Source organism: Electrophorus electricus, chromosome 7 (genome assembly GCF_013358815.1).
Source record: "Electrophorus electricus isolate fEleEle1 chromosome 7, fEleEle1.pri, whole genome shotgun sequence".
NCBI classification, from domain to species: domain Eukaryota; kingdom Metazoa; phylum Chordata; class Actinopteri; order Gymnotiformes; family Gymnotidae; genus Electrophorus; species Electrophorus electricus.
In genome coordinates, this window is record NC_049541.1 from 453,572 (window position 1) to 468,052 (window position 14,481).

The window sequence follows — 14,481 nt, forward strand, 5'->3', positions numbered from 1 at the left end:
TCCCTTGCGTGCACGCAGTCGGACGTCACTTTGGCGCCGAATCGTCTGAGTTGAGCGCGCGGATTTACACGTACGACAACACCGGTTACGAGCGGGAAAACCGGAATATTTGGAACTGTGAAGTGAATTTTCTGCAGGTGAAAATGCAGCGAAGCATTGCGTAAGTGTGTCGCGTTTCACCATACCATACCATAAACATGCATCCGTTCACATGGCAAGTACTGGCTACACATCTAACTAGATAAATAAAATAAAACACCTAGCTCGGTATCTAATAGTTACCAGCTAGCCGAGTGCTACTAGGTTAACTCTTGAAGACGTTAACTAGGTGGCTAATCTCCACTGAATGTTAGATAGCCTGGTTTAAACAGCGGCCTTAGCTAGCTAGCTAACTAGTTAGCAGCTACTTTTATCATTTAAGGTAAACTAGCCACACGATAAGTAATGTGCAGTAGGTTAACCAACTAGCTAACGCTACCTTAGTTTAGGGGTCTGGGGAATTTCAGCCAAATGTCCCTGCGTCGGTAACAAACCAACCTGTCTACGCTAGCGTTAGCTGTCCTCAGGCGAAATTAGCCGGCTGGCTAACGTTAGTAACGCTGTTACCTGCAGTACTTGGTCCCTAAACGTTATTACTGCACAAGAAAGACTGGCAGTGGGGGTACTTATTGCCTCTAACCCGGACTAAAAACTCGCCCTGTTTTCTCAGGTCATTCTTTCAGCCGGTGAAGTGTAAGGAGCTGGGCGGACAGACCAGAGAGCAGTCGGAGTGAGTGGAAGCTAACGCTAAATACGCGCTCGCGCCTTCTGCACGCTCATTCGGGTCGCGGGCGTTCAGATGAACCCAGTGCGCCCAGACCTCGTGCAGAAATAAGCCAAGTAAATGCCTTAAGGATAAGAAGTCGTGTTTCTTGTAGTAGACTAACTCTGCTCACTACCTCCAGATCCATCAAAAGCCCCCTCAAAACTCAGAATGGTGGACAGGAGTACGATTCGCCAGTCAAAAAAACCAACAAACGGAGCCGACCGATAGTGGACAGTGATGATGAAGACCAGTCAACAGTAAAAGAAGTCTCCAAATTGGACAGAGACCAGGCAGACAAACCAAGCAAAGAGAAGGTACATTTAATTTGACCTGACTGCCTGATTTCACTTGGTGCGACTGCAAAATATCTTTGCTTACTTGAAAAGATTAGCTATTTATTGTACGCCTCTGTCTTGTAAAGGTTGTAGCTTCAAAGGCCACCATCAACCCACTGTCACCAAAACCCCTTGTTACCCTGGCAACCCCTGTCACCCCAGCAACTTCAACTGTTTCAGAAACTACAGGCAGCCCTGGGAGCCCTGTTACCCCGACAACCACCTCACCCTCTGGCATCCCAAAACGAAAGACTGGTTAGTCGCCGCCACCTTTTAAAGCTTACGCTTGTGTGGTGCTGAGTGGTGAAGGTACTTGACTTGTAATCAGAAGGTTGCTGGTTCCAGTCCCACCACTGCCAAGTTGCCACTGTTGGGCCCCTGAGCAAGACCCTTAACCCTCAATTAGTTAAGATGTACTCAGTCATAATTGTAAGTCACTTTGGATAAAAGCATCAGCGCAATGCCGTAAATGTAAAATGGTGTTTCAACGGCTATTTTAGACATTGAATTTGAGTCTCTGCCGGTTTGCGTGTACACGTGCGCGTGTGTGCATACGCTCTTGTCTCTCAATAGCTCGGAAGCAGTTTCCTAAGAGGAAGCTGGACAGCCAGAGTGATGGAGAGAGAGAAATGGAGGAGATGGAGAGAGAGAAGGAGGAGCCTGATGAAGAGAGAGAGGAGACTGAACAGGAGAGGAAGAGAGCAAGAACAGAGGAAGCTCCTGACCACACCGGTGAGTATATGGCAGCAGTAGCTCAGTGTTGAAGGTACTTGACTTGTAATCAGAAGGTTGCTGGTTCAAGCCCCACCGCTGCCAAGTTGCCACAGTTGCGCACCTATGCAAGACCCTTAATTACTCAAGTTGTATTTAGTCATAATTGTAAGTTGCTTACAATTGCAGGCTGTTCTGGAAAATGTGAACTTCCAAACTTATGGTGTCATCCTGGCAACATCAAGGTTATGAATTAAGTTCCTAGGGAGTTTTATTTCAGATCAGGAGCCTCAATCACTGGTCGGGTGGCTTCTCCTGCTCTGAGGGCATATCCAGAGGTTGATCAGCTTTTTTACTTCTACCCTGCAGGAGAGACCGAGGAAGATGTAATGGAGGTTGAGGGGGAGAAGGCTGTGGACATGGAACAACAGAAGACAGACAAAGGAATGAAGGACACCATGAAGGGAGAGAGTGAAAAGAAGAGTGATGTCGTCGAAGAGGAAGAAAAAAATGACAGAGCGAATGGAAAGAACAGAGAGATGGATGAAGCAAAGGAGGAAAAATGCACTCCTAATAGAGTGATAAAAAAGAGGGATGAAGAGGAGGAAAAGAGAGGGGGATCTGCTAAGAAAACAGTCATCAGCAGCTTCTTTGGTCAGTTTCCTTCCTTTTTTCCCCTCTGCATCTGTTGACTCCTGTTTGTTCCTCAGCCTGCCCCTTACTCTCACGCACGTCCTCTTCTCCTCCTCTGACACACGTTCTCTTCTCCTCCTCCTCCTCTGACGCACGTCCTCTTTTCCTCTGACGCATGTCCTCTTCTCCTCCTCCTCCTCTGACGCACGTCCTCTTCTCCTCCTCTGACGCACGTCCTCTTCTCCTCCTCCTCTGACGCACGTCCTCTTCTCCTCCTCCTCTGACGCACGTCCTCTTCTCCTCCTCCTCTGACGCACGTCCTCGTCTCCTCCTCTGACGCACGTCCTCTTCTCCTCCTCCTCTGACGCACGTCCTCTTCTCCTCCTCCTCTGACGCACGTCCTCTTCTCCTCCTCCTCTGACGCACGTCCTCTCCTCCTCCTCCTCTGACGCACGTCCTCTTCTCCTCCTCCTCTGACGCACGTCCTCTTCTCCTCCTCCTCTGACGCACGTCCTCTTCTCCTCCTCCTCTGACGCACGTCCTCCTCTCGCGCACGTCCTCTCCTCCTCCTCCTCCTCCTCCTCCTCTCACGCACGTTATCTCCTCTCATGCTTATGTCCTCCTGCTCGTTCTCGCATCCTCTCACACTCGTCCTCTTCTCCTCTCATTCTCATGTCCTGCTCGTTATCTTCTACTCTCATGCTCGTCATCTACTCCTTCCCGTCATCTCTCCTCCTCCTCCTCTCATGCTTATGTACTCACGCTCGTTATCTCCTCCTCTGACGCACGTCCTCTTCTCCTCCTCCTGCTCCTCCTCCTCTGACGCACGTCCTCTTCTCCTCCTCCTCTGACGCACGTCCTCTCCTCCTCCTCCTCCTCCTCCTCTGACGCACGTCCTCTCCTCCTCCTCCTCTGACGCACGTCCTCTTCTCCTCCTCCTCTGACGCACGTCCTCTTCTCCTCCTCCTCTGACGCACGTCCTCTTCTCCTCCTCCTCTGACGCACGTCCTCTCCTCCTCCTCCTCTGACGCACGTCCTCTCCTCCTCCTCCTCTGACGCACGTCCTCTCCTCCTCCTCCTCTGACGCACGTCCTCTCCTCCTCCTCCTCTGACGCACGTCCTCTCCTCCTCCTCCTCTGACGCACGTCCTCTCCTCCTCCTCCTCTGACGCACGTCCTCCTCTCGCGCACGTCCTCTCCTCCTCCTCCTCCTCCTCCTCTCACGCACGTTATCTCCTCTCATGCTTATGTCCTCCTGCTCGTTCTCGCATCCTCTCACACTCGTCCTCTTCTCCTCTCATTCTCATGTCCTGCTCGTTATCTTCTACTCTCATGCTCGTCATCTACTCCTTCCCGTCATCTCTCCTCCTCCTCCTCTCATGCTTATGTACTCACGCTCGTTATCTCCTCTTCCTCCTCCTCCTCTCATGCTCATTATGACCTCCTGCTCGTTATCTCCTCTCACGCTCGTTATCTCCTCCATGCTTCTGTAGCACCCAGAAAGGCAGCAGTGAAGCTGGAAAAATCAGAAGAGAAGAATGAACCAGAGAAGCTGAGCAGTGGAGAGAAAGCTGAGGAGAAGAAGAAAAGGTTGGTGCATGTTGAGGTGGACGCGTGTCTGCTCGCGTTCCACCCCTCACTGTTATCAACGCCTTTTTATTGTACACCTCAGAGAGAAACCAGTAAAAGGACGAGTGGTGCGCCTGTAGTGAGAAAGTTGGATAGATGTTATAAATGTGGAGTAACATAGCTGGGAATGAATAATGAAATATAATAAAATAAATAACCTTGAAATAAGTGTTTTTGCATTTCATGTGTGACAGTGAAAAGGGGGTGGAGTCTGCAAACCAGGGCCAATATGATCCTTCCAAAGCTCATTATCACCCCATTGATGATGCGTGCTGGAGGAGGGGCCAGAGGTATAGCCACACCCACAGTGTTCTCAAGCCACACCCACAGTGTTCTTAAACATTGATTTGTGTATTGCCCTCTCTGTCAGAGTTCCATACCTGGCTGTTGCACGTACCTTTGAGAAGATTGAGGAAGATTCAGGAAGGTGTGACTCACATGTACACTTTGTTATTGGAGGTGCTGCTTGTTTCACACTTGTATTACAGCAGCACTTCCAGGCTGACTGCAGGGTCTCCAGTACAGGAAGCTAATTAGTTGTCATTTGTTTGATAGAGTTTATCCATCAAGTGAGTGTGTGTATGGGGGTAATATTGGTATAATTTTTTAGTGTGTGTGAGAGTGTTATGTGGTTATGCATGTGTGTAGAATGAGTGTTGTTTTTTGTTTGTGTTGATTTTTGTTGTGTGTTGGAGAGTTTGACTAATGTAATACATGTCTGTGTTTTTTACTCATCACCAGGTTGAGGAATATTGAGACCCTGTCTAATCTCCTGCGTTCTGTGATCCTGCTCTCTCCTGGTATGTGTGTGTATGTGGTGAATGACAGTACAGAGCGGGGTGGAGTAATTCCAGTCAGTTTGAGTGTAATATCAGTGATTGATGATGAAGGGATTGGACATTCAACTTAACATATAAAGCATGAAAAAAATGTAAGTCAGTTTTAATTAAACTGATAGAATTAAAGTCTGAAAGACAAGCTGCAGAAATCTTAAATATTTTTGACCTGTGTGTTTGAAGTCGGTAGAAACATGGGCGTAATGCTGCTTTGTTTACATATGTAACCTTGTTCTGAGCGGAGGGGAGAGAGAGAGATGGTCTCATGCCTCCCTGCTCTGCTAATGTCACAAGATGTGAGTGTGTATTTGGACACAGGAGGCCATGCAGATATAAAAGACAGTGAAGATGCCCAGTGGTAGTTAACCAGCATTGGCTAGAGACAGCGTTAAAGTTTAGTTACTTATTAGTGGTAAACAGACTGATGGATTCACAGGGGATGTTTGATACTAACAATGATTTAAGTACTGTGTTTGCCTCTAATGAGCATAAACAGCGATGCGATTAAGGACCCCCTCAGCGGCTGGCGGGGAGTTGCTCTCTCCTTTTAGTGACTAAAATACTACAGCACGTTTTGCTGGCCATCAACACTGTTGGGAGTTTAATCACCACTCGTTGCAAATAAAATCAGTAACTGGTTTCTGCTTTCTTCATTAAAAAGGAAGATGGCCTATTTGTGAGGATTTGTTTTGGCTTTAGGAAATGCTGTGTCTTTATTTGTCTTTATTTTGTAGAGGACCTGCTGTGCTGTGTGTACCTGTGTCTAAACCAGCTCGGCCCTGCCTACCAGGGCCTAGAGCTGGGCACTGGGGAGACGGTGCTGATGAAGGCTGTTGCCCAGGCAACAGGTAAGTGGAACAATGATATTATTATTATTATTATTATTATTATTAAAATGTGATGATATTAAAGGAGTTATTTTGGACAGCTAGTTGCTGGTGTTGCAATTCTCATCTAGCCATGAGGCAGCACTCACTGGCCAGAATGCCTGTAAATATATGCAAACCACGCCCACTTGGCCCTGTCATATGCAAATGACATCCAGCCTGCGTGAGCCTCGGTCTGTCTGCTTTGGTTGGCAGGGCGACAGCTGGACAAAATCAAGGCGGAGGCTCAGGAAAAAGGTGATCTGGGATTGGTGGCCGAGAGCTCCCGCAGCAACCAGAGAATGATGTTTGCGCCAGCTAATTTGACGGCTGTGGGCGTATTCACCAAGCTGAAGGAGATTGGTAGCATGAGTGGCAACTCTGTGAGTGCAGGCAGCTGCAGGAGGGGCTGTTCATGCTGGAACGGCCTCTGTCCACTTCCACTTACCTGCCAGTCTAATTGAAGCATATAAAAAATAAACATTCAGTTTTGTTATTCAACTCCATTACTTTATACTGGCACGTCTTTCTGTTCCCACCCCCAGGCCATGAACAAGAAAATTGATATCATTAAGGGTCTGTTTGTGGCATGCCGTTTCTCAGAGGCCAGATACATTGTGCGGTCAGTCTTTAAACCACGTTATTTACATTGCCACTTGTCTGGTTTTATGTGCTTGTGTTGATCAAATTAAACATTACACCCACGTTTAACTTCTCATGATTATAATTCACTAATAATACGTGCCACACAAGATTGGACAGTATAATTACACTTTGCATACCCTAAGGGCAAATGGTATATTTTGTTTATTTAAAATGAGATTGAGTGTTGAGTAATGCGATTGGCTGTGTTTTGTCTGACAGGTCATTGGCAGGGAAACTGAGGATCGGATTGGCTGAGCAGAGTGTCCTAGCAGCCTTAAGTCAGGCTGTGTGTCTGAGCCCGCCAGCTGCAGGTGACGTTCAGATAACGTTCTTCTAGATGTGGATAGGGTCAGGGTCAGGACTGGGGTCAAAGGTTTGTGTTGGAGTTAGTGAGGTTAGTGACAATAATTAGCAGACAGACTGGAGAGGGCCAGTTAATCCACGTAAAAAAGTTTTACAAACTTTTTTAAAATCAGAGTCTAGGTTATATTGTACTATTGTCCCAACCAATCCTCTGTGTGTGTGTTTTTGTTCAGAGTTCCCTCCAGCTGTTATTGATGCAGGGAAGGTGATGAGTACCGAGAGTAGGAGAGCATGGCTTGAAGAAAAAGCACTCATCCTCAAACAGACTTACTGGTACACGCCCCTGCGTTCTCGGACAGACTTGCCGGACATGCCTCCGCTTCCTGTCCACTATATCACTGATCGTCCTGCTTTCTCTGTGTAGTGAAATGCCAAACTATGACGTCATCATCCCTGTACTTCTGAAGGAAGGCATAGACGAACTGCCACATCACTGTCGTCTCACTCCAGGTACGTAACAGTCATCCATGTACACAAACACACGCACGCAAACACACACACACATTCTCCAGGTATGGAACACACTTTGAGGGGGAAATTGCTTGTTTTGTGCATTGATTCTGTGTGTGCACATGCGTGCGCGTGTGTGTGTGATGGCCAGGTGTGCCCCTGCGTCCTATGCTGGCCCATCCCACTAAGGGTGTGGGGGAGGTGATGAAGAGGTTTGACGAGGCCGCCTTCACCTGCGAGTACAAGTATGATGGAGAGAGAGCACAGGTGTGTCTGTCCGTGTGTGTCTGTGTGTGTATACGTACCTTCTCTAGGCCTTCTCTAGTACCTTCTCTAGCTGTGAGAGTTGTTTATTTGACTGGTTATTGTACTGGTGAAGCCTGAGTTTATTGGACTGGTTATTGTAGTCACACACACTCAGACCACTTTTTCAGATACACTTGCATTATAGGTGTTGTTGACCATCCTCATCCTCAGCTCTTCGTCAGTGATTGGTTTTTGAGCAAAGAAACCCGAGCTGGTGGGCTTTCTCCGTGTAGTGACATGTTTAAGGTCTCCATCACCACTGTTGTACCCGATACACACACACACACACACACACACACACACACACACACACACACACACATACACACACTCACACCCCACCCTGTCAGGGTCACTGCTGTGCCCGACTCGCACAGCTCCACACACCTCATACGGAATCCACTGACTGGGTACAAGAATAAAAATGGCTGGTGGTGTTTCTCTTAGTTTGGTTTAATAGTACACGTTTGTTTCTTTCCACTTGGCGATTATCATTTTGATTTTGGTTCTGAATTGTAGATTCATATTGTTGAGAATGGTGAGGTTCGTATCTTCAGCAGAAATCAAGAGGATAACACCAGCAAATACCCAGACATCACCTCACGCATCCCTCAGGTAACACACACCTGTTAGTCAGCAGTGAGCTGAGCCACAACCTCCTCTCTGCTTTTCTTTCTTTTTTGTTCATCTTTTCTCTTCCACTCACACACAGACACACTCACACACAGATATAACAGCAATAGCTTGTGCAGACCTTGCGTTCTCCTTGTCAGTGATCTACATGCTCACATAACTCACTCGTTTATGTATTGAGTCTCTCTCTGTCTCTCTCAGGTGAAGCGGGAGTCCGTGCGCTCTTGTGTGTTGGATGCTGAGGCTGTGGCGTGGGACCGGGAGAAGAAGCAGATTCAGCCCTTCCAGGTGCTGACCACACGCAAGCGTAAGGTGAGAATACTGGAGCAGGACCCGGCCTGAGGGTGGGGCGGGGGAGGGGCAGATGTTATGAGCAGGTTCGGTCTGTTTGAAGCTGAACTCTCACGTGTGAGCTGGTTAGACTGTACGCTCATCACTGGGGATTTTTGCCTGTCAGTCGTCATCTGTAAAAAAGGAGTTTGACCCAAACTTCTTACTGGTTCTGTTGGTTGGTTTGGTGTCTAAACCCATCGGGCTTGCAGATGTCAGCACAGACCTGCAGTCCTGATGTGTGAGTCTCAACGGACAACACAGCAACTGCACACCATTTCAGACCTACAGCTCGTAGGGGTCTGGTTTTGGGAGGAAGTCCAGGGTCAGAGTGGTGGAGCTTCCTGTCTGACTACTGCTGGTGCCCTTAGAATGACTCTTAACCCCTGACCCCTGTTTGGACTTAAACATTTAGACTTGCTATGCCGATAATCGTAAATAAACCGTAGCTACGGGTGGAGAGGGAATGTCCAGGTGGAGAGTGGGAGGAATTTCACGATTTCGTGTTTCTCTCTCTCGTGTGTGTGTGTGTGTGTGTGTGTGTGTGTGTGTGTGTGTGTGTGTGTGTGTGTGTGTGTGTGTGTGTGTGTGTGTGTGTGTGTGTGTGTGTGTGTGTGTGTGTGTGTGTGTGTGTGTGTGTGTGTGTGTGTGTGTGTGTATGTTGTAGGACGTGGATGCGTCTGAGATAAAGGTGCAGGTGTGTGTGTACGCCTTCGACCTACTGTACTTGAACGGAGAGGTAAGAACATGTCAGTGGAAAAGAAATCTTTCTGTCCCTCTGCATGATGGACACACCACCACCCAGCCTCCACCACACCCACATCAGGACTGGGGCAGTTAGGTCTGTGTTGGTTAGCTGCTGTTAATGGATATGACCGGAGAATTCCTCAATGGCCCCAGATGTATCAGAACAGTAGCATCTGTATCATAGCTGCTTGAAACAGAAATGTTCATGAACCAGGCGTGTGTTGTAGTAATAAGAATAGTAATAGTAATAATGTGTGGGCAGGTTGCGTTGCTCTCTTAGTCCCGCACAATGTTCCGCAAAGTAAAGTTGTTTTAGTCACCCATGATGTGTGTTAAAATGTCCCTGTGGTTGCCTGTCTGTGATGCCAGTGTTCACGCTTTGTCTTCTCTATACTCCTTTGTGTAAAACTGTCTTCTGTCCACTCACTCTGGTGTGTTTGTGTTTTTCTCTCTCTCTCTCTAGTCTCTTGTACGAGAGCCGTTGAGCAAGCGCCGAGCTCTGCTGAGGGAGAGTTTTGTGGAGAAGGAGGGGGAGTTTGTCTTTGCCCGGTCTCTCGACTCTGACAACACCGAGACCATTGCTGAGTTCCTCGAGCAGTCCATACGAGGTGTGGGTGGATGTCTGTCTGTTGGTATCAGAGAATGAAATGGAGAAGGTTGTGGGTTTTGCCTTCATTTCTGATGACTTTGCTGCCTTGGCGTTCAGAATAGGTGGGAGAATTAAACACTGTAGAAATCCCAGTTCTATCAGTTACGTTGGTGACCAACACAGGATCGATGTGTAGTGTTTTATTCTTTGGGTCCACCTTCTGGTCCCGCCCACAAACACAAACTACGCCTCCAAGATCTACGGTGTCCAGCGGAGATCAGTCACAGTTTTCTAGTATTACCAACGTTGTCATGACATCACTGCTGAGCGATGAGAGGCCATTTAATTAATTATATTTTGTTATTTTTGCTAAAGTAAACGGTGTGGTTGCTGTTATCAGAGTGTGCGTGCGCGCTCGTATAGAAGCCGGTATAAATGAGACACTCCAGCGGCACTCTGCCCTGACAAAGAACCGATTTATTCTACTTGGTAAATTTATGATATTACGTTATTTTTGTCTTTTCAGAGATACTTATTGTTTAATCATGTTACCTGAGTACTCGACATTCATCCTGGTGTAGGAGTGTTTGTTTGAACAGAGTGTGCATCAGATGTGGACTGTTAATCAGAAGGTTGTGCATGGTGAAGTGGGTATGTGTGTGTGTTGGGTGTGGTGTGTATTACTTGTGTGTATGGTGTCTCAGTGGTGCAGGTACTGGCCTAGTAATCAGAAGGTTGTGGATGTGTGTTGGGTGTGGTGTGTGTTACGTGTGTGTATAGTGTCTCAGTGGTGCAGATACTGGACTAGTAATCAGAAGGTTGTGCATGGTGAAGTGTGTGTGTGTGTGTGTGTGTGTGTGTGTGTGTGTGTGTGTGTGTGTGTGTGTGTGTGTGTGTGTGTGTGTGTGTGTGTGTGGTTCAGATACTGGACTAGTTATCAGAAGGTTACCAGTTGAAGTTCCACCACTGCCAGGTTTCCACTGTTGGGTCCTGAACAAAACCCTTAACCCTCAATTACTCAAGTTGAGTTCAGTCAGATTTCTAAATCACTTTGGATAAAAGCGTCAGATAAATGCCGTAAATGTAATACTCCTGTGTCTGGGGAGGTGTTGGAATTTTACTCATCATGAAATTTAGCTTTTTCATATTAAATTATTCTTATTAACCTAGGAACACTTAATTTAACCCATAATGATTTGCTGCAGTGAGTATCCTGGAGCGTTTTCACTGTCGAATAATGAGATCCCTCGAGTATATTTCCCATTACCTGTGTTGGCTAGTTAGTGTTATTAGCTGTGAGAGTTTGATGCAGTTGACATTACAAATAGCTTCATTTCTCTGAGATGGCTCACCAAAATCGTTATTTATGTTTCTACGTGATGAATGTTCATCTACTCGATCCCTTGCGTAAGGACTCCTACAGTTCATGCGTTACACAGATCACGTTTACATAAGTTCCCTGTCCAGGAGGAACATGACTTCATCTTGTTCTCCTGTCACGGTTCTTTCTATTTTGGAAAAGCAGTTCCATTGTTTGTTCTGGTTTAATTATGCTGCTGCTTGTGAGTATTTTTGGCAGCACAGTGTTTGACGTTGAGGTTGATATTTACCAATGCGCGGCCACTCATCTTAAATGTTTTGCTGTGATATGAATATTACAAGCACAGTGTGTGTCCTTTTGTAGGGTGAGGAGTGATTTTTTTTTTTGTTTTTCCTCTCTCACTCTTAGACTCATGTGAAGGCCTGATGGTGAAAACCCTGGAGAAAGACGCCACTTATGAAATTGCTAAACGATCTCACAACTGGCTTAAGGTAACTCGCTGTCTCACACACGCACGCTGCGCCTCTTCCCTTCTCTCTCACACTCGCGCTACTTGGCATTTTCCTGGACGTAACAAGGCTCTGGAGAACTCTCTGTAATTACTTCACATTTCCTACATTTAACTAACACTTACCAAAGTGTTCAGGGACCCAACAGTGGAAACGTGGCTTGTGGTGGGACTTGAACTGGCAACCTTCTGATTACTAGTCCAGTATCTGAACCACACACAACACTCTACACCATACACACCCTGCACACACCCACCTCACCATGCACAACATTCTGATTACTAGTCCAGTACCTGAACCACACACAACACTCTACACCATACACACCCTGCACACACCCACCTCACCATGCACAACATTCTGATTACTAGTCCAGTACCTGAACCACACACAACACTCTACACCATACACACCCTGCACACACCCACCTCACCATGCACAACATTCTGATTACTAGTCCAGTATCTGAACCACACACAACACTCTACACCATACACACCCTGCACACACCCACCTCACCATGCACAACATTCTGATTACTAGTCCAGTACCTGAACCACACACAACACTCTACACCATACACACCCTGCACACACCCACCTCACCATGCACAACATTCTGATTACTAGTCCAGTACCTGAACCACACACAACACTCTACACCATACACACCCTGCACACACCCACCTCACCATGCACAACATTCTGATTACTAGTCCAGTACCTGAAGCACTGGACTCTTCACCCTCTGGGGTTTCTCCTTTGTTGTGTGTCCCAGTTGAAGAAGGATTACCTGGAGGGGGTGGGAGACACAGTGGATCTGTGTGTGGTCGGTGCGTACCTGGGGAAGGGAAAACGAGCAGGCAGCTATGGAGGTTTTCTCCTCGCCTGCTACGACGAGGACAACGAGGAGTTCCAGTCTGTCTGTAAGGTAGGAGGAAGGGGCGTGTCCTGGGGCTGTGTGTTTGGGGTGGGCTGGGGTGTCTCATTTAACAGTTCAGCTGGATAAGAGCTCATTGAATGCTACTAACGTACCGAGATCAAAGCTGTTCACTCTCTTACCGTGTGTGTGTGTGTGTGTGTGTGTGTGTGTATTGGGGTGCTTGCAGGGGTGTGTGTGTGTGTGTGTGTGTGTGTGTCAGGGTGCATGTGGGCATGCATGTGTGCACCTAATCAGTTTTGTTTGTGTTTGTAGATAGGAACAGGCTTTAAAGATGAAGATCTGGAGCAACATTATAATTTTTTAAAGGTATAACGAATTATTAGTAATTTTATTAGTGTTTAAATAAACTCAATGTTAAATGATGATTAACATAAAGGGTTCATTACAATTAAATAAAAATAAATAATACATACATTAAATAAATATAAATAAATAAAATCACAAACATAACGACTTAAAAACGACTTCAGTAAAAAGGAAAAGTACTAAATACTTTTACCATTGTTGAATTGATCATATAGATTATTATTAGTTTATATTAATCTGTAGTAATTCATAATTACAAACTGGTCTTCTCAGGAGCACATCCTCCCTAAGCCCCGCCCCTATTACAGAGTGGACCAGTCAGCAGAGCCAGATGTTTGGCTGGATGCTGTACAAGTGTGGGAAGTGAAATGCGCTGACCTATCGCTGTCCCCGGTCTACAAAGCAGCAATGGGATTGGTCAGTGTAGCAGTTAAACAGCAGGGCCCTGTAACATTTTTTCTTCCTCATGATCTTTTCAAGCCATGGTTTTCTGAAGTTCAGACTTTTTGTCCTGCAGCCCTGAAAAAATAGACTGATATGTACAGGAGGTGGAAAGTATCGCAAGATGACCTGAATTACCCTTTCTGTCCACCAGGTGGACCCAGAGAAGGGGATTTCTCTTCGCTTCCCTCGATTCCTCCGTGTCAGAGATGACAAAAAACCAGAGGACGCTACAACAGGAGCCCAGGTAAACGCACACACCTGAGCGCACACAAGCCCAGGTAAACGCACGCACCTGAGCGCACACAAGCCCAGGTAAACGCACGCACCTGAGCGCACACAAGCCCAGTTAAACGCACGCACCTGAGCGCACACAAGCCCAGGTAAACGCACGCACCTGAGCGCACACAAGCCCAGGTAAACGCACGCACCTGAGCGCACACAAGCCCAGGTAAACGCACGCACCTGAGCGCACAAACAAGCACACGGTGAAATCATAACCACGTGTACATGTTTGTCTGTATAATACATCTTTAGCCTTGAGGTTTGTTGTATGAAGATTCTCTTCCCTGTATACATGGCACATGTAGCAGCGTTTGTGACACTTCATTTACAGTTTAACATGTGGACCATCTGTAGAAATTAATGAAACACTGAAACATTCATTGCATGAATCAGATTATCAGTGATTTAGATTATATTGGAAATGCTATTTTACAGTCCAGTAGCATTTGACAGAAAAGTGTAAAAGACAGTTTGTTTGTATAAATTGTCCTTTATGAATTTTTAATCGATCACTAGTGTCTGTGTCTCTCTCTCTCTCTCTCAGATTGCCGATCTCTACAGGAAGCAGCAACAGATACAAAATCAGGGCGAAAAGACTGATTTGGAGGATTATTATTGATCTGTGCACTGTTAGTGCAGTCATCTGACCCTGACTCGCCTGTCTATTTCTGGGCATTCTCTTGGTACAAATTGTAAAATGTGAATGTTTAAGTTTGTACAAGGATTTTAAATGAAAGTTCAAAGAAAGTGTAAATAAGCTTTAAAATGAGTTGAAATAAATAAACAAGCTTTTAATAAGT

At 46.5% G+C, this 14,481-nt stretch overlaps 1 protein-coding gene across 1 annotated transcript; it reads left to right on the top strand.

Moving 5' to 3' along the window:
* Positions 1-14,481, top strand: lig1 (ligase I, DNA, ATP-dependent). Its single transcript, XM_027028374.2, has 27 exons — positions 1-160; positions 710-769; positions 945-1,119; positions 1,227-1,395; positions 1,714-1,872; positions 2,221-2,505; positions 3,977-4,073; positions 4,307-4,402; positions 4,483-4,539; positions 4,854-4,912; positions 5,683-5,796; positions 6,031-6,197; positions 6,360-6,436; positions 6,679-6,770; positions 6,996-7,095; positions 7,187-7,272; positions 7,424-7,539; positions 8,098-8,193; positions 8,413-8,523; positions 9,209-9,280; positions 9,752-9,896; positions 11,607-11,689; positions 12,485-12,637; positions 12,902-12,955; positions 13,229-13,372; positions 13,551-13,643; positions 14,226-14,481. The coding sequence occupies exons 1-27, from the start codon at positions 144-146 to the stop codon at positions 14,298-14,300; spliced, it is 2,952 nt and encodes a 983-aa protein (XP_026884175.2). The 5' UTR covers positions 1-143; the 3' UTR covers positions 14,301-14,481.

What these genes read in the sequence shown, in the direction of transcription:
- lig1 (XM_027028374.2), top strand. An exon ending in ACAAACCAAGCAAAGAGAAG is followed by an intron (nt 1,120 to 1,226) that starts GTACATTTAATT and finishes TGTCTTGTAAAG; the next exon opens with GTTGTAGCTTCAAAGGCCAC. An exon ending in TCTGAGCCCGCCAGCTGCAG is followed by an intron (nt 6,771 to 6,995) that starts GTGACGTTCAGA and finishes GTTTTTGTTCAG; the next exon opens with AGTTCCCTCCAGCTGTTATT.